Source organism: Trachemys scripta, chromosome 9 (assembly GCF_013100865.1).
Source record: "Trachemys scripta elegans isolate TJP31775 chromosome 9, CAS_Tse_1.0, whole genome shotgun sequence".
Lineage (NCBI taxonomy): Eukaryota > Metazoa > Chordata > Testudines > Emydidae > Trachemys > Trachemys scripta.
In genome coordinates, this window is record NC_048306.1 from 50510360 (window position 1) to 50530608 (window position 20249).

At 44.5% G+C, this 20249-nt stretch overlaps 1 protein-coding gene across 8 annotated transcripts in view; it reads left to right on the top strand.

Annotated features, from left to right (window-relative positions):
* The window catches only part of EPHB1 (EPH receptor B1), a 357291-nt gene that overhangs the window by 69187 nt on the left and 267855 nt on the right, over positions 1 to 20249 (top strand). For all 8 annotated transcript variants that reach the window (XR_004647021.1, XR_004647020.1, XR_004647024.1 and 5 more), the window contains exon 2: positions 18565 to 18629. Coding sequence is in view for 3 of the 8 variants with exons in the window: in XM_034780745.1 (XP_034636636.1) it covers positions 18565 to 18629 (65 nt within the window). In the remaining 5 variants the exon portion in view is untranslated. The remainder of the gene's footprint in view (positions 1 to 18564; positions 18630 to 20249) is intronic.

The following is a 20249-nucleotide window of genomic DNA, read 5'->3' on the forward strand; positions in this document are numbered from 1 at the left end:
CAAATAAATCTGTTAGTCTTTAAGGTGCCACTGGACTCCTTGTTGTTTTCATGATCTTATTGATCCAAACTCATTTGTACATTATGATAATAGATTCTCGTTGGCGGTTGGTATCCTTGCCATAAAGATACTCACCCAAACCAGCTGGTCTTGTATTCCAGAATAGGACATAGCTGATCTTGTGGGTAGTAGGGGAAAGGAAATGATGGAACAGCAGGGAGTGAAAGTGGAGCACTGATGGAAAGGACTACAATTTGGGGCTGGCAGAAGGTTTTCCTAGAGTTCTGGTGTGTGCATACCATAGTGCTAAAAGGAAGCAACAATTCCTTTTGTCTATACAGACATCAAATAATCACCAAGCAGAGCTTATCTGTCTGGGGTGAAGAACATGGGACATACCCTCTCTTCTATGGAGCTGTTTTCTCTGCCGGGTTCTCTGAATGATCTTTTACCGCAACCCCTATCTATTTCTTGAGGGAAAAATCCTATATCAGAACCAGCCCTTCTCACGCCAGCCAGGTGAGGCTGAAATTGGACAGTTTATCCTTGACAGTCAGAGATCCTGAAAGACTTGGGCAAGATTCCAAACTGCAAACTTTAGGCCCACCTTTGGATGTGAAAGACAATGGAAGGTGTTAACAATGACTCCCTGGGGGAAAACTGAGTGACTAACAAGCTGAAAGATGCTGATCTTTGCTTCAGACACCACCACTTGACATTGAGGGTCTATCCAGTGGCTACCAGCTACCCACTCTTGAACCTCCTTTTACAGGGAAGGTGATTGATGCTCACCCTTGATCTTTTCAGAGTGCATCAGTTACACTTTTGATAAGGCAAAATCATAGAATATCAGGGTTGGAACGGACCTCAGGAGGTCATCTAGTCCAACCCCTGCTCAGAGCAGGACCAATCCCCAACTAAATCATCCCAGCCAGGGCTTCGTCAAGCCTGACCTTAAAAACCTCTAAGGAAGGAGATTCCACCACCTCCCTAGGTAACCCATTCCAGGGCTTCACCAACCTCCTAGTGAAAAAGTTTTTCCTGGTATCCAACCTAAACCTCCCCCACTGCAACTTGAGACCATTGTTCCTCATTCTGTTGTCTCTCTCTTTTTTTTAATGTTTTAGTTTATGGCATTTTATTGTTGGGATGGTGAGTTATTGGTGTGACTGAACCTGAGTGTGTCAGGGAAACTCATTTGTTCAGGTTCTTGTTTTGCTATGCTGCATTTTGGAATATATTGTGTGTAGAGATGTGGGTGTGCAGATACAGCTTTACAAGAGACTTGTAAAGAAAACTTCCTATGGGTAGAGAGCTTAGACTTACTTTTTTTAGATATTTTTGAGCCCCATTTAAAAATATGATCTCAACCCTAAGTCAATAGAAACAGGACAGAAGAATCCCATGCACTACTACAGACTAGGGACCGAATGGCTAGGTAGCAGTTCTGCAGAAAAGGACCTAGGAGTCACAGTGGACGAGAAGCTGGATATGAGTCAACAGTGTGCTCTTGTTGCCAAGAAGGCTAACGGCATTTTGGGCTGTATAAGTAGGGGCATTGCCAGCAGATCGAGGAACGTGATTGTTCCCCTTTATTCGACATTGGTGAGGCCTCATCTGGAATACTGTGTCCAGTTTTGGGCCCCACACTACAAGAAGGATGTGGAAAAATTGGAAAGAGTCCAACGGAGGGCAACAAAAATGATTAGGGGTCTGGAGCACATGACTTATGAGGAGAGGCTGAGGGAACTGGGATTGTTTAGTCTCCAGAAGAGAAGAATGAAGGGGGATTTGATAGCAGCCTTCAACTACCTGAAGGGGGGTTCCAAAGAGGATGGAGCTCGGCTGTTCTCAGTGGTGGCAGATGACAGAACAAGGAGTAATAGTCTCAAGTTGCAGTGGGGGAGGTCCAGGTTGGATATTAGGAAACACTATTTCACTAGGAGGGTGGTGAAACACTGAAATGCGTTACCTAGGGAGGTGGTGGAGTCTCCTTCCTTGGAGGTTTTTAAGGCCCGGCTTGACAAAGCCCTGGCTGGGATGATTTAGTTGGGAATTGGTCCTGCTTTGAGCAGGGGGTTGGACTAGATTACCTCCTGAGGTCCCTTCCAACCCTGATATTCTATGATTCTATCCTTTTTTGTGCATCTGAGAAATTGACCACACATTCATAGGTTACATTGAAGCCCCTTTTGATATGCAGCTTTGCTAAAGCATCGCTGCTGCCTTCAAGGAACATTTCCATACAGTAGGAAAATCATACACTAAGTTTCAGGAAAGACACATGTATACTTTATACCAGAAAACCAATAAAAACACAGGAAACAAATTAGCCATTACTAAGAGCAGAAAATGGCTAAGTCACACAGGTTAGAAGCCAGGGTAATCTCTGTGTGTTGTTAATATTTCTTATTGGTGCTCAGTAGAATTATAGTTGAATACAGTTCTGTATAATAGTTTATAGTTTGGAAAATGAAGGATTTAAAAAACCCTGTCTCTCTCCCCTTTGTACCTGCTCTGAATCACTCTTTGTCTTTGTCTCCCCATGATGCACTGTTTTTCTTAATTTTCTATCTGTTTCCCTGCCTCTCTTATCTCTCTCTCACTGCACTTCTCTCTCTGTAATTTGTTTGCAGGCAGGTTGTCTCTTTGATTTACTGTGTCTTTTCTCCATAGGATTATGATAAATGAATTGCTCTGCTCAGCTTGAGCTAGTCCAAAAACCTTTTGCGCACGCTAGGTCAAGCCCCTGTAAGCAGTGAAAGCAGAACAGATGCACACACAGCCCTCCTCACCCTGCACTCCATAGCTATCATTGGGCCTAGTCCTAAAACATGCTGAGCACCTTCAGCCCCCATTGCCTTCTGTAGAATTTGAAGCTGCTCAGCCTCACATAGGATTGGGCCCAAACAGATGAGTCCCCAGGCTCTTCGTGTGAATGTATAAATGGTACAGTGCGTGCACATAAAGTGATACTTGTAACTCTGGTTTATAACTGCAGTTACCTCTGCTGGCCTTATGTGAAGGCCTGATCCTGAGAGAGGATTAAGCATTTGAAAAACGGTTTTGGCAGATCAGCCCTGCAATCACCACTAAAGAAAACAAAATTCAATTAAAAAACAACTGCAGAAGAACACAGTATTGGCAATTTAACATGTATTAACTCATGTGCAGGTACCAGGACCTTGAACCCAAACTCCTTTACATCTGGGGACCAGGGGGAAGATGTCAGCTTTGCAGTGCCTGTTTGGATGAAGAAATTTGATGTTGGTTTGGTGTGAAATCCATATCTGGCAGTGGGCTGTGATGAAGGTGTGGCTACAAATTTCATGGGGAACTACTGCTCTCAAGATTTTGTTCAAGACCGTGGGCATTATTGGAGAAGGGCCAATAAATGAAAGTCTATTTTCATAAAAAAAAATCAGTTCCTTTTGTTTCTAAATGTTCAGACTGGACCCACATTTGTTTTTTTTCAATTTTTTTAAACATCATACACATTATCAAAATGGTTATAGGAAAATCTTTTGGAGACCAAAAGCCAGGTCACCACTAGTGCAATTGCACAACCATCATAAGCCACTGAGAATGTATCACAACCTTAACTCTGCCCCATTTGGAATGCCAGCATCCCCATCCCCTGCCCTGAGTGTGTGCAGTTTAACTGGACTGTGTGGAAATGACAGTAGGTAGAGGGAATCTGGTCATCTGGTAATGGTGGTAGGAGTGGAATTTGGCTGCATTTACTCTTAACGTCCTTGCTTTTTAGGTTTTATGTTAACTATGTGTTCTGTAGTCCAAATTTAACAATACAATCGCTGTTTGTTGTGGGCATGTATATAAAACCTAGAACGATATTTTATGCAGTGTCTGCAACAAGTGTTATATGAAATTAAACCCCATATTTCTATCCATCTAATAGGATTCACACCTTGATATGTGTATAGGATTATCCGAATTCATGGTATGTAGTGGGATGTTGCCATTGATGGGTGAATCTACCTAATTCTGTATTTCACAACATGATTCTATATTCCACAGTGATCTGCTCTGTGGGCCACCCTCTTGAACTCATGGCAGTGATACTGGCTTCCAAGAGCATTCTGGGGTTTGCTGTGTGCACAGTGCTTACTGTATCTTGACCAAGTGTCACTGTATATTAATCCTCTGCTGGTCTTTTTTCCCCTAAACCTAGATTGACTTTTTGAATGCATAGCTCTATCTACAGTCACAAAGAACCGTGCATAGCATAACCTACTACTGTTGCCTTCATAAGCACACATGTTCTCTCCTCTCCCCCGCCCCCTCTAGAAGGTTCATCGTAAATGCCAAGGGTTAGAGGGTTTTTTATTTAAAAAGATGGACAAAAACACCAAGTGATGGATCATTTTGTTGTTTAAAGCCTCTTCCATGTTTTGAACTTGGTTTGTTATTCTGTGGATAATCCTTGATCATAATGAATCCACGGGAGACTGATGGGGATTGCTCGTTTATGCACTTGCAGAGCAGTTCCGCTGTAATTCTACAGCAGCAAAATGCACCATTAAAGGCAAAGAGCCATAGGAATGATGGGCCATAATTAGTTGTTGCTGTAATATTTTTGATTGAAAGTGCATAGATACTGTAAGCGGCTCTTTCGGGAGCTGATGCTCTTAGGAGACTGTTAAGAAGAGCACTGCTTATCAAATGGAAAAGGGTGATTCTGCTCTTACCCTGCCCGCCTCTCCAGCACCGTAATTAAAATGTCTGGTAGTTGTGGGAGAGCTTTGAGAGATGTCAGTGTTCAAAATGCAGAAGACGCCAGCTCATTCAGCTTGTGTGAGAGGCAGACTGCAGAGCTCTGCTGAGCCTGCACTCCCTTCCAATTAAGAATGAAAAATTTACTGAGCTTTCTCCTGAAGAAGAAACTTTCTTCAAGTCAGAAGCACCACAAATGGCTGGCTGACTCTATCCCTGTGGTGAAGCCACTTGTCTGTCATCTTGCTTTTCTCATCCACATTTTTTTGGGGGGTCTAATAGCCATCAAAATCTATTGGGGGTCGACCTGGTTTGTAGCACAGGCGCTCAGCCCCTTAGAGCTTTGTGGATCAGAACTGTGCACTCTATCCACAAACACAAACTGTTGGAAGACAGGATACTGGGCTAGCCGTATCATTGGTCTGACCCAGTATGGCTGTTCTTACGCTCTTAAGAATGGGATTAGGAGAACATACATTGTTTTGACCATGTTAAAATCTTCAATAGTTTCATTGAAACACTTTAATGCCTCTATGCCTTGGAGCAGGGACTCAAAAGTTGGCAGATAAGTTGCCCTGGTGTCAGGGATATGCCTTTTGCTGACCTCCTGAAAACCCACCCAAGTTTGGGAAAAGTTATTAGCATCTGAGAATCTCAGTGGGTAGTAGATGGTGGCTAGAGCATGTCAGCATTATTCTCCAAAGTTTCCATCTGCACTGAGCATGTTCTGAACTCTCTCAGCTCTTGTGTGCTAACCAGAAGGCACATGCTCCATCCCAGGGATGCAGGACCTGAGGAGGTTTTTCTTTGCAACTGTTCCTCCTGGCCATAAGGGCCACCAAGCTTTTTCATGCCCATCATGGAAATATCCATGCACCTTCATACGCATCTTCTGCAAAAAGCTGAGATTTCCATGTGTCCCAGAGCACATGCTCACTGTACCTTCACACTGCCTGCCAATGTGCCTCCATCCTGAACACAGAGGGACTGCATCATTTGGGTAGGAGGTATTTCAGTCTCCTTTCCCTTTTTTATCCTTGCCAAAAAGGATGCTGAATAGTGATCACTTCTCCCCTCACCCTCATGTGATGTGGACACTTGTCTTCTATTAATTGGACTGAGAACAATAATTTGATATAGTGACTTTACTTACTTGGGCTTGTTTCAAACTAGGGACCCAGAGGGAAAAGGTTAAATCCCATTATCTGTTTCCTCTTCATCCTCACCACGGTGACCATATCAGATTCCATCCATGAACTGTTGGATGCATTCCTTCCCCCACTCTTCACTCCAAAGTCTCTGCTACCAATGCAGACCTCTCAGATGCTGATTTATCATCTTGCACTGGAATTTTTGGGAAGTGTCTGTCATTGTTTCCAGTCGTTGGCATTCTTTCTAAATCTCTCTTTGCCCATCTGTTACTATGTCTTCTCGTGTTTTCTTATTTTGCTTAATTTCTATTTTTTTTCTTGATCTTCCCAGGCATGCTTGTGTTTTATAGTCATATAACTGTGTGCAAGAAAGCTGTCTTATCTTGTAGACTAATGCCCATGACTTCTCTTCCTGTAGTGACAAGCTTCTGCTTATTTGCCTGGGGGAGGAGCCATATCTGAGCCACAAGTTTCCACTGGACAAACAGATTGGTTGTAGATGTTTCTTCAAAGCCTCTATTAGCGGAAAAAAATCATTACAATGTTCCTTCCTTCCAGAATATAATGCAACCCGAACTTGCTTTTACTCTGGGTCTAGCAGATGCATGCCAAGAAGTCAAAAGTACTCTCCCTCCTAACTGTGCTACCCTTGATTCATTATGGTTCCCTCTTTCTACATAATAGACATTCCTTCTGTGCAACTGTCAAGAACGTTCTACACAGGGGAAGCCTGGAATAAGGATTTTGATAAACAGCCCAGGGAGTGGATCTCAACTGAATAAACTTATCTATATTTCACAGAGCTTCAGAGGGGGTCCTCCAAGGAAAATGTATGTCCTAGAAGAGTGATCAACATGATATAAGATAAAGTAGGCTGTGAGACAGTTGGTAAAAACAAAGTATATTTTATCTTACACTGCTTTGCACTCTCCATTTGGTTGCTATTTCTGTTACAAATGCATTGTTCTGCCCCGCAGTGTGTATGTGATCACGTAGCTTACACCACCACTTTACATCCCCTCTGCTTTAGCCATGAGGCGCCATCTAGCTCAGCAGAACTTCCTTAGAAAGCAAGCCATGACAAGACATGCAAGGATAGCCAGGCAGCTCAGTTATTGGGAGCGAGCACCTCCTCCCCTCATCCCCAACCAACTTGTGTCTGGAACGTGAGAATAACATCACAGATGGAGATTCTGTTCCACAAAGAGTATGTTCGTGCATTCTAATTGCTGGCATCTTTACTTGTTACTGGTGTAATTGTGAGTAGACGTTTGTTTTTGTATTGATAATTAGGGAGTGGAACAGATGGTGAAGGCTTAGTTTAAAGTAATGTGTCCATTAAAGAAAATCTACTGGATACAGCTGAAGATTCTTCACTCTCACAGAGCTCCTCTCTCCGTACCAGGGGCTCCTGCAATGCCATCATGGTCAGTTTGCTCTGACAGAAGCTCAAGTCCCACTAACAGTGCGATCAGTTGCTTCCAAGTAAAGATGCTGAATTATCTCTAGGGCCTTCATATTCAGAATGATGGGTGCCTGTCGTGCAGCCAATCTCCAGCATTTACGGTGGATGCCCCAAACCCATGCTGCACACAGACATGTAGATATGAAAGGAATCATTAGAGAGAGCATTAATCTAAGAAGGCAGCACCACACAAATAGTTTAGAAATGAGGGGAAAACAGGGATGGGCAAGCAGGAAAATGTAGACAAAAGAACTGACCCAGATCTTCAGCCAGTGCTGGTGCCAAACTGAAGCCAAATATTTTCCTGAGGCCTGAGCAGGATTTGCAGTTAGCTCTTTCCCTTCCCTTTCCCCAATTTACTGGAGTGATCTCTTTAGCCTGCTGTCTCTTCACTTTGGGCTAACCCGGTTAGTGACACGCCCAGAACACAGAAAGTTCCCAGGTAGTGGCACATTTCTCAACATCTAGGACTGTCCTGGAGTCGACAAGTGGGGAAGTGACAAAGTGTAGAATTCAGATGGGCTGTCTACAGTTTTGGTTCTGATGCCGCTTCATGCTATGGTGAGAGGGCAGTGAAACCTCTCTGTGATGAGTGATTCAGCACATAGCTTTCTCTTGACCCTCCAGGGACCCTGGGGGTAGCAAAGTCTGCTTAGAACAAAGGCAGGGCATGGGGTGTTGGGAGAAGTGACATGTCCTTCAAAGTTTGAGTAATTCCAAGAAGCTTTGATTAACCACCGTAGCCTTATGGACGCTACTCTGCAATGAACCTCTGGAGCTCTTTGAGATTCACCGATGGTCAATGGGCAGAGAGTTGAATCCATGTGCACAATAAAACCTCAAAAACACTTGCCCCAGATGGGGCCCACTGGAGAACCGAAACTTGAAATGAAGGAAAATGAATGTGCCTGTACATGGATAAAATCCAGCTGGAACAACAGCTCAGGGTGTGTCAGGCCCACCAGGAGACACATCTCACCTGGACTAGAAAATTGCCTTATAGAACATATCCAATGAGACTCACCAAACACTAGAATCTGAAGTTCCTACAGTGAAGGGCAAAACCTTACTGTAGAGACTTGTTCCATTTGACTTAAAGCAGCTGTAGCTTGTATGATATGACTCAGAACGTCATCAGTCTCATATGAATGCATTCTAGGAGGTATAGAATGACAAATACAATAGCTCTACCTCACATTGATATGCACGTCAACGGTTTGTCATTTTTCCGTCTTCTAGTATATGGACTGGAAATAGAAATCCAACCAGATGAATATTTAAATGTGCCTAATGTTTGCTTAGATTGTAAATTCTTTGGGGTTAAGGACTAACTTTTTATTGTAGTAGGCATTGTATATACAGTGGGAGTCTAATCCCTGATTGGGTCCTCTGTGTAATACCAGTACAAAATAACGTTTTGGGGGGTGTGGGAAGCTTGATTCCAACACATTTCTTTACACTGATCACATTCATTGTAACAATACAGCATTTGATGTTTCAGGGTTGCCTTGATTTGGTTACCTTTTTATTTTACTTTGATGTTTCTAATACTTCAGCCCTGTTAAATACAACGGAAAGGGATATGCTAATGGCCTCCATATAAGGAGCACACATCTGCAGCTCAGAGAGAGATCCAGTAAACCTGCCCTGTAGAGATTCGTGAAGATCCCCTGAAAAACCAAATGTAAAGGAAACGTCTGGTTGATGAGAACTGGTTGCATATAGCCAGACAAACTTTGATTTTCATGCTTTATTTTCTGCTGGTTTATTTAATTCTTTTTTTCAGCCTTTATTGTAATGTATTTTGGGTAAGTATATCAGAAAAATAATGCATGGCTTTCCTACAATTTGCAGATATGCATATTCTGGAAGGACGAGATATGCAAGAGCTCTTACCTGCTTAGCATGTTAACTCACTCCTGCAGTTGACTGGAGTTTCTGTTTTGTTCAGGCCGTAAGATCTAAGCTTTGGATATTTCCTTTATTAACATATTGCACCTCCTTGACTGCATATCTGATACAGAATAATCAAGCAAAATGTCTTGCCTGCTGCTTTTTGAATGTCTACCCCTATTTTAAACAGTCCTGATCCCTTGTGACTCAGAGAGGCATAGGCAAACACCTGCCTGCCACTTTGCTCCACCCTTCCTGCAAAGTGGATACTGAGTTTCACTCAGTAGCAAGAATATTTGGGGGGGAAGAGGATGAGAACGTGTCTCTTGCAGTTGGCCCTTGCTGTCCTGTGTGTGGGCTGGAAACAGGCAATAATAGCTAGTCACTCCCAGGGGAACTGGGAGATTGATTCAGTTCCTCCATGATTCGGGAGCTAAAGATCTTCTGTGTAGGTCTTCTGACACTAATTTTGCTGTTAATGGGATTATATGCTGACCTGCATTTGCTGTTAACAACTCAGACAGTTACGAGATGTGCAGAAAGAAAAAAATATATGTGGAGAAAGAGAGAGAGACCTAAGGCAAGAAGAGAGAACAGCTGAGGCTAAGGAGAGCAAAGGGAAAGGAGGACAAAAGAGTAGGAGAGATGGGGGTGGGGAGTATGTGGAATTGGACTGGAAGACAGGGAGAAACACAAAAGAGAAGATGGAAGAACAAGGGAGAGTTAAAAGGACAGGAAAGGGAGATGACTTTGAGGCTTTGTGTCTGATTGAGGATGCTCAGGCTGTGATCCACTGTAATCCCTTCGTTAGCAAGCTGAGAAAAGTAATTTTTACACTAGCCCCTGACCGACCGCCTTTCCACCCACTCTTCTCCTGAGTGATTGATTGTCCTGGTGGTGTATGTATTGTCTGGGCGTACCACTGAGGTGGCTTAGCTAGTAGAGAATTCTCTCATGCCTCCTGCAGAGACCAGCATACTCATCGGCTTGATACACAACTCTTCCATGCCGCTTTGCAGTCTGTGGCAATACAGAGCCTGTCACTTGGCAGATCTGAGTGGTGTGTATAGAGTCTGAGTCTGTCTTACTATGTAGGCTGTTCAGGTAGTTTGAGGTGTAAATATGCTGATTTGTGCCCACAGATATGGGCACAGATAAAAATGACATTTGGATTCATTTAAAGGGAGGCCAATCATCACCCTGGATGAAAATTTAAGCTACCTGGTTATACCTTTCAGGTGGCAATATGGAGTGTGCTGGTGTTAGGATGACCAGACAGCAAGTGTGAAAAATCGGGACGGGGATGGGGGAGGGGGAGTAATAGGAGCCCATATTAAAAAAAGCCCCAAATATCGGGACTGTCCCTATAAAATCGGGACATCTGGTCACCCTAGCTGGTGTCCATAAGGGGTGGACGGTTTCTGTCTGATTCAAGGATAAACAATGAGCTCTTTGGATCAGCAAGCCATCAGGCAGCTTACAAAGCATTCTACACTGCCTGTCACTCTGATGATAAAACATAGTGCCTGATTTTCCCAAGAACTTAGCCCCTGTTTAGGCAACAAAAATAAATGGGCAGCTTCTTGAGAGAGCTCAGCATGCTGGGTCCTGAGAGAGGGCCAAATTTTTACAATGTGATACAATGGGAGCTGTTGGCTGCTGAGCACTTCTGAAAACCTGCCCTTGTTCCGGTGCATAAATGGGAACTGAGCCTGTTAGAATATCTAGTGTCGGTGCTTAAAATGTGACCCTAAACTAACCAGACTGCAGTTAGAACCTTACCCCCTGTGTTTAGGCACATGAAGTGATGGATTCTGTTGGTGCAGGAAACCTCTGTAGAAGCCCCTGAAATGCTGAGAGTGACACAGTCCAAGAACGAATACCTGAGACCCTTTCAAATTTCAAACTGACTTCAGAATGCTTGATAGCAGTATGACTCCTATAAAGAACTTTTCAGACTCCTGGGCCTTCTGAGTCAGAGGACTTGGGTTATCTCAAGATGGCATGGAGCTGAGAGAGATTTAGCTAATGCTGCTTTTGAAACACTTTCCCGGATTGTGGAGCTCTTGCAAAATACAGTAAATAGAAAGTTCTGTAAAACAACTTTTTTGTAGGTGGGAGTCAGGAGCAAAATCTGAGGGTGAGTGTACCATTAGATTTTGGGCCCGAGACTCTATGGTGTAACAACAAAAAGACTATTTGTACATAAGAACAAGTCCATCAAGAAAGGATCATTTGGTACTTAACCATGCTCAGTGTCACAAGCCAAGTGATACATCCTCCCCTTTTGAATCACATTGGACCACTTTTAAACTGAGGAGCCTTCTGCTCACAACATGATGCAATGACATATTTATCTCACTATTGACAGTGAGGCCATGCGTATGCTAGAAAAATGGTGTGTTTTGAAATAGTGTTCACTAACATGACTTCATGTCATGTGAATACGGGGTGTAAGATGAACCTCTAGCAGCATAGATGTTAACCATTGTGACGGGTTGGATCACAGAAACCCCCTGGGGGCTGCCAACTGATGTGCCAAGAACTACTTCTGCCCCTGCTTTCCCTGCCAGGTTGGGACTCCAACCCTGTCTTGTTGAGCCAGATACACCAATCTGCTCCAACACAGACCCATGGTCAGAACCACCTACCCCAAAGCTGCAGACTTAACTGAAAGCAACTTGAGAAGTGTTCCTGTCTTTAACACTCAGATGCCCAACTCCCAATGGGGTCTAAACCCCAAATAAATCCATTTTACCTTGTATAAAGCTTATGCAGGGTAAACTCATAAATTGTTCGCCCTCTATAACACTGATAGAAAGATATGCACTGTTTGCCCCCTCCCCCCAGGTATTACATACATAATACATACTCTGGGTTACAGAAAGTAGGATTTAAGTGGTTCCAAGTAGTAACAGACAGAACAAAGTGAATTACCAAGCAAAATAAATTAGAACACGCATGTCTGTGTCTAAGAAAACTGAATACAGATAAAAAACTCATCCAGTAAGCTTCCTTTTACAGACTAATCTCCTAGTCTGGGTCTAGCAGTCGCTCACACCCCCTGTAGTTACTGTCCTTTGTTCCAGTTTCTTTCAGGTATCCTTGGGAGTGGAGACGCTATCTCTTTAGCCAGCTGAAGACAAAATGGAGGGGTCTCCCATGGGCTTAAATAGACTTTCTCTTGTGGGTGGAGACCCCCTTCTTTCTCCTATGCAAAGTCCAGCTCCAAGATGGAGTTTTGGAGTCACATGGGCAAGTCACATGTCCATGCATGACTCCGTTTTTACAGGCAGCAGCCATTGGTTACATGCTACCTTGAACGTCCTCAGGTAGACTTTTTATGTGGATTGGAGCCTTCCAAGATTCATTGTCCTTTAAATGTTTCTTGATTGGGCACTTAATTTGCACATTCCTTTCTCAAGAAGCTGACCAAATCCTCTACTAAGGCTACTTAGAAATCAAGCAAGTATACAGCCAATATTTATAACTTCAAGTACAAAAATGATACATGCATACAAATAGGATGAATAGATTCAGTAGATCATAACCTTTACAGAAATATGTTACATGGCATATGTAGCATAAAACACATTCCAGTCATGTCATATATACATTCATAAGCATATTTCCATAAAGTCTTATGGGGTGCAACGTCACACCATGATTTTCCCTGGCTACTCAGTACTGTGTAAAAATACGTTAGCTGACATCTCTTCAGACATGACCACTTTTCCTAGTCTGGACGTGGCCTGGAGAGAGAATTCAGCTCTCAATTCCAGTGTTTCCCGCTCCTGCACTTTCATTGCAAATTGCATGATAATCATGTTCCTAAAACTCCTAGCTCTGGGTGTCGCATTATTATGTGAGAATCTCCTCTTTCATTGAAAATAAGTGTAAGTTTCTAGCCTTTTGGTTGTGGAGAAAAGCTTGAAAATGTGAACCTTGAAGGGTGTGACACCAGGAGACAAAAAGAACCCCAAAGTTGTGTGTTTTTAACCTCATGACCTTTTGGGGGCCTGTTTCAGTTCTATAGACCCTCTAGTTGTAGGCCATGGCCTGACCATGCTTTGGCTGAGCCAAACCTGAGTGGCCAGACATCCCTTCCTCATGATGTGGGGGAGGAGAGTTGGGGAAGAGAGGAGAGGAATGGGGAACAGGACTGGCCAAGCGAAATTCTAAGTGAGTGGTATTGTGACCTGGTGTGCAGGGTCACCGCGCTGCTCAGGTTTGTGTCAAGTCGCAATGCCACTCAGACTTGGAGGGGATCGGTGTAGTAGTTCATGGGCTGAGGGGGCAGCCTACCCCTGGTGGTGGTGGGGGCACCTGAGGGAGGAAGAGAAGGGTCTGGCAGGGGGAGGAATCTGTGCCCTTTTCCCTATAAATGGCACTGCCCCTATTACTGTGCTGCCAGGTAAAGTAACAGACTGTTGGACTATGGGCAATCTTAGCAAGATGAGTGGATCTGGAGAAAAATGGTCAGTTGGCAGGATTGTAGGTGTGTGACACTGGGGTCAGGAATGGAAGAAAGGGCTGGGCTGCGATCTGTCAAACTCTAGGGCATCCACATGGAACATTTGGCCTCTCAGCCTGCTTAGCAAAGCTGTCCTCCCGGCAACGAGCCCCGGCTGCTGCATCACTTCTTGCTGAGAATGAACCCACTGAGCATGGGGCTGTTGGATGTCTCTTCACTAAGCAGAAGCTCTTGTCCTAGGAGTTATGTATGTACAAAAGAAGGGGTAGGTTAAGGAGACTCTGCCCTCTCTGTACCCCAAGCTATGCCCTGGAACAGGCAGAAAAGACTGTCCCCTCCTGAATTGAGTTTGGTCACCACAAGGGAACCCTCATCACTTGGAAACTTCACCCCTCTCCCAGTTAAATGTTCCACAACTGTGGGTTTTTCAAGCTTAGAGCTGTGTAATTTGCCACATGTGTGACCTGTGACCAGGTAACATTCCCCCACCCCCAAATCTCTTGGCGAGGCCTGCTAGAGGTCAGCCTCTAATCCACTGTCTGCAGGAGCTTTTCATCCGCCATGAATGAATAGGCCTGAGGAGACTAAAGGAAAGAACCCTGCAGTAATAGAACCAAACACTCATTTGTCATGTTAGAGCAGAGCTGTGTGACAGGCGGCTGCTGCTGCTAACATTAATCCCCTCGTGTCTCGCAGTCATGCACCGCGGCATAGATAAGAAAGTCGAGCTCAGAGGAAGAGGATGCAAACCTCCCCCTTGTCACTGCAGACTTGATGGGCAAAACATATTTGTTAACAGGGATTTTTTTCCTAACTTCATGAGTCAACTGCTCTGAACGGCACAGAACACTGCCAAGTTACAACAGCCAGGGAACTACAGAAATCAGTGCAAAGGAAGCACCTTACTGGCTGAAGTTATCAAAAGTACATTCCTGGTGTCAGAGCGCAGCCAAGAAAAGCACTCCAGGGAAGCAAGTTATAAGTGCTCTGAACTGATGTACAGGAAGAGAGATGATGGAGTGAAAATCTTTTCTAAATAAACACTTGTTAAAAGTGCCTTTCCTGTAATTGAACACAGCAAGCCTATATATTAAAAAAAGAGATGAATTATGGGTAAACTAGAACAATCTTTGCTGACATGAGGTGGTGGTTGTTCATTTCCTTAGTTATTGCAGAGTTGGGAGGTTGGACTGGTGGATAGAGAGTCAGGAGACCAGAGTTCAATTCACAGCTCAGCCACAGACTTCCTGTATGACCTTGGGCAAGGAATTTTAATCCAGCCTATGCTTACATTGCCCATCTGTAAAATGGGGCTCATACCTCCCTATCTCACAGAGCTGTTGTGAAGATAAAAGCCCCTAATTCTGAAGCACTTGGATACTACAGTGAGAAGTGCCGAGGTAGGCAGAGTTCTCTGCTTGGAAGGCAGGGGATCTATGGTCACGAGTTATCACTTCGGCATGTTAACGTATGCACTGGCATATCAACCTGTTTCTTTGAAGGACTCCAGTAAGGATTAATGGCTTCTTAATGAGGTATATGACAGTCCTTCTAGAGGTATGTGTGCAAGGAAGGAAATCAGATTTGTGGTGATTGCCCAATAGAGTGCCTGCCTTGACTAAGAACCCTCTTTGTAGAAGGGCTTAAGGATGAGCTGTGTATATAACAAAGTGTGTTTAAGGACTAAGGCTGGTGGCACTGCATATTTATTGGAGTTAACAGATACACATAAGGAGCTTGGAAGCCCTGGTTCTGTAGCTGCCAAATACTCAAGTGGCATTTCTCGGGGGAGGCGAGTGAATGGAAGTGTGCTGAGAGGAATCGCAGCACAGTCCTCCACTATTGTTTGTGACAAACATTACACTATGGCCCAGATTGTTGAATGAAGCTGAGTTTCTAAAAACAAATGACTCGAATCCCCTTGCATTTCTCTTCTTCCCTTTTCTATTTCCCACTCTTTCTTTTACATCTTGATATCTCTTTCTTCATTCCTTTTTGTTGGCTGTTATTACCCCTAATGCTTCAGCCTCTTAAAAATCTCTCCTTTTTTCCTGTTCAGGCTCGTGTTACCCCTTACGGGCCAGATTCCGATACCCTTCCCCTTTTGAATGGTGGTGTTTCTATTGCAATAGTGCGTGAAGGCCCCATTGCACGAAACATTGCCCACACACAAACAAACAAGCTCTACTCTGAAGAACTTAGTCTCTCTGTCTCTTGCTTATTCAAAGAGGAGGACGAAGGGAGCAGTCTCTTCATTTTACAGGTACTCAGCTGAGTCACAGCAGTGAAGTTACTTGCCCAATTACAGAAGCCAGGAACTGAACCAAGTCACCTGGGTCACACAGCAGCGCCTTAACTACAAAGCCAGCTCTTACCCGCCCTGCCTCCATGTAAAACAGCATTCTGCTACTTGAGCAGCCTCATGACTTCAGAGGGACTATTGATAGAGTAAGGTGCTTCCCAGCTTGAGGAGGATCTGAATGTGACCCTACAGACATATGTTTACCTTCAGTTTTCTAGGCTCCCTTCCCCGCTCTCTGTCTCTCTCCCAACATTGTTTCTCATGGCCCATTTCCCGGAGCGCTCTCTTCCCCGACCCTCCTTTCTCTCTAATGGTGTTGCCTTCCTCACTGTTATACCTCCTGTTCTTGCCTCCCCATCACTGCTCCAAGTAGGCCTATGTGAGGTGGTGGTTCCCACTCCCCATTCTTGGTACTGATTGCCACCCCCCCACACACACACAACATACATCCTCAGAGGAGTTGTGTGTCTCCCATTTTCCAGACGTTTCACAACTTCACCATGACTCATGCCATTTTAAGGGTGGATTTTTTTTGTAAGGCTCCTAACAGCTGTAGCTCTTGGGTTTGCCAGGGGAGGCCCAAAGGAAGGAAACTTCTGTGATTTGACAGTGTCCACTTCTTTCCTTATTTAAGTAGATGGAGGACATAGGTAAGGTGAGTGGCAGGGCCACTGCCAATGCCGTACTCCCACAGGGACAGCAAGGATGGGCCAGTGTTTAGGTTGCTAGTGTCAGGTGTAGGAGACCCAGGTTTAATTCCCTGCTCTTCCACAGACTGCCTGTGTGGCCTGGGTAAGTCACTTAGCCTCTCTGTGCTCAGTTCCTCACTGGGTAATAGCACTGTCCTACCTCACAGGTGGCTGTGAGGAACAAGACACAAAGAGTGTGAAGCATGCAGATACTGTGGTGAAGGGCTACGTAAATGTCTTAGAGCAATAGTTAGAAGGAGAGTCCTAATACTGGTGAGAATTTTAGATTTTCCTCACTAACTTTTGAACCCTGTTTATACTCTAAATAGAGGTGGAACACCTCATCTCCACTGCTAAACCCCACTTCAGTCTCTGAAGGAGCCATATCAAATGCTTCTAGCCAATGGTGCTGATTAAAGAAAGAATATAGAACATTAATCAAGAGAAACTGGGTGGAGGGTCCTGGTAGAAGTCCTCTAGCCCTATGTCCCTGAGTAGTGGCAAAGGATGGGTGGAAAGACTAATAGGAGTTCCTCATTTCCCACTTGTGATTTCTGGAACATTGATGGAGGAGTTAAACACAACAGTTTGGCAGCATTTATTATATTCTTTTAGTTATACTGATTTTATTTCCCATCCGTTTATCTTTCCAGCACCACATGTTTATCTTTCCAGCATTCATTTCCTCACTTTCCTACTCCATTGAAGTAGTAACTTTCTTGGGACAAAAGTGCTGCCTTTTTAGGCACCCAGGTGATATCTGGGCTGTAAAGGAAAACGCCAACATTTATAGGATTGGGGGTGGACAGACAGTCAGCTAGACCAGACATGAGTGACAAATTTCTTTTGCATTTGGTAAAGATGCAGGAGCCAAGCAAATTAATCTCTGTGTCTGCCTTACTGAAAACAAATAAATAAAACCTGGAAGATTTTCCCCATCTGTCTGTATATGTTATAGTTTTTTTTCTTATAAAAGGAGGGCAGGGAAAATATTAGCTGTATTGCATCTTAATGTTTTGCAATAATCCTCCCCCCAAAAACCAAAACAGAAATCCTACTGCAGTGATATTACTTACTATTCATTGATCTGACTCCCCCCCACCCGTGACGGGGACAATGAATGTATGCAACGACTTGGTACATGGAACAGCTGCCAGTCCATAAAACAGGACATCCAATGCTGTTGATCAAAGCACCCAGCAGTCAGCGACTTCACACCAGGACTGCAGAACTGGCCATGCTCAATCTCTTGATCCCTGGGAGCAGAGATTGTATCTGTGACTGAAGTTGAGACCCCCGCCCCCCATCCCTGGACTTGTCCTGTTTTGTAACAATTCAAGGAGCAAAATGAAATCTGCAGCCAGGAGTTAGTGTTTTTTATCCAGGCCTTAATATAGGTACCTTTTTACAACTCCACACAACCATTTTTATGGGTAACATTATTTTCCTGTTTCAGGGCTGTCACAATGCAGATTCACATTCATCATTGTAGTCCAAGGGGGCACTTGTGACTCAGTCACTTGTAGGCCCGGGTCTTGAGGCTTTATGCTGAAATAAATCCAATTGATTTCTATGGGAGTCTTGCTGGAGAAACAGGAGAGTCTCACTGCTGACGTAGATTGCATTAAGAATGTGGGCTTCAGAAACTGTTCAGTGTAACAGGGGATCCACTGCATTATTTCGGAAGAGCTCCCAGGACCTGATCCTGCACCATCAAAGCCAAAGAGAGTGCTAGTCATTACAATGAGTGCCAAATCAGATACCAAATACGTTTGCAGTGTGTTTGTAATTTCAGTCTATTATCTGGAGTCCCTAGTAACTCATTTTGTTTTGATCCTCTTGTGTGTGCTCCTCAGAAACCTTGATGGATACCCGGACGGCTACAGCTGAGCTGGGCTGGACTGCAAACCCTCCTTCAGGGGTAAGTGGATATGTCAAATTGCTGGCTCTTTGCATGTTTATCAGGTCTTGCAGGCCTCACAGTCATTTTCAAGAAATGCTGATTTTAAAAACTTCTGAGTCCTTTCTACGTGGTGAAGACTGCCTTTCGCCCACGACAAAAATACTCGACAAACAGCATCAGCGAAAATACTCACCACCATCTTTACACACACAGGAAGTGTTTGGGGGGAAGTTCTATGGCCTGTGTTATGCAGGATGTCAGATTAATGCTATGTCTATAGTACAGATCTTACAGCTGTACTGCTGCAGCTGCGCTGCTGTAAGATCTCCTGTGTAGCCACTCTAGGGGAGAGAGCTCTCCTGCTGGCATAATTAAACCACCCCGCAGTGAAGCAGCGGTAGCTGTGTTGAGGGGAGAGCTGTCCACAACAGTGCTTTTGTCGGCGAAACTTATGCTAGTCAGGGGTGTGTTTTTTCACACCCCTGAACAGCAAAAGTTTTGCCTACAAAAGTGCTAGTGTAGACACAGCCTAAATCACAGTGGTACTTTCTAGTCTTAGCGTCTATGAATAACCCAAATTTCACATTTCATTTACTATATACAGCCAGTTGCGCTTCTCTATTCCAGCAGTGTCTGATCTGTGAACCAGCAGTCTCCCTTCCAAAGGCAGGAACGTTGAGTGGGCACCTCAGTGTGATATGGCAAGGGTTAAATTACACTTGGACGGCTGGGCAAGGCCACTCTTTGAGCCTGACTCCCCAGTGGAAAGTCACTCCACCTACTCTCCCTCTCCTGGTTCAAACAAGTCCCTAGCCATGACATGCACAGCAGGGGCAGGTTAGGAACTGCTTGTCATCTTTCCAGTCAATGATCTATCCCCTCTGCTGTAAATTCGCTCTGTGCATGGCTCTTTTCCTACTCTCAGATGGCATCAGCCTCCACTCAACTCACACGCTGCCAGGAAGAGGTTGGCTTTCAGAAACAGCTGCAGAGTGGAAGAGATGGGGTTTGATTTCTATACGGTACCACCTTCTGCCCATAGCCATGGCATTCCAAAACATTTTGCAAAGCAATGAGTCAGAGTCTGTTGGTGCATTAACTGTGTAGAAAATTGCACAGCAGTAACTGTTGTGTACTCAGCCCTGGCTCATATACAGCTCGTGAGCACTAGAACCTGTTTTTCTGTGGGAGGGAATGTTGACTCATAAACTGGGGAAAGTGTGTGTGTGTGTGCAAACCCTCCTTCAGGGTTGTGTGTGTGTGTGTGGGGCAGCTCTGGGAAACTGGGGAGAAGGGAGGGAGAATGGGGGGAAGTGAGGGGAAAGGGAAGGAGGATATTAGGGGGCAGCAGATTGTAGAGGAGGTGATAAAATGGGGGTGGGGGGATATTGGGTAGGAGACTGAAATGGAGCAGGAGCCTGGGGAGGGAGATGCTAGAGGACACAATGGGAGCCGGATAGTGCTGGGAGAGAACAGCTTCCCCATCTCTGGTTAGGAGAAGGGCACGAGGTACCCTCCCATAGAAAGAAGAAGACTGCCTATTTGGGTGTACATCCCGGGCTGGGTTTGTCTATCTGAAATCATCCCTCACCACCAGTGTGGGGGGGATGTCTTCCTTCATAAAGGGGAAAACTAGAA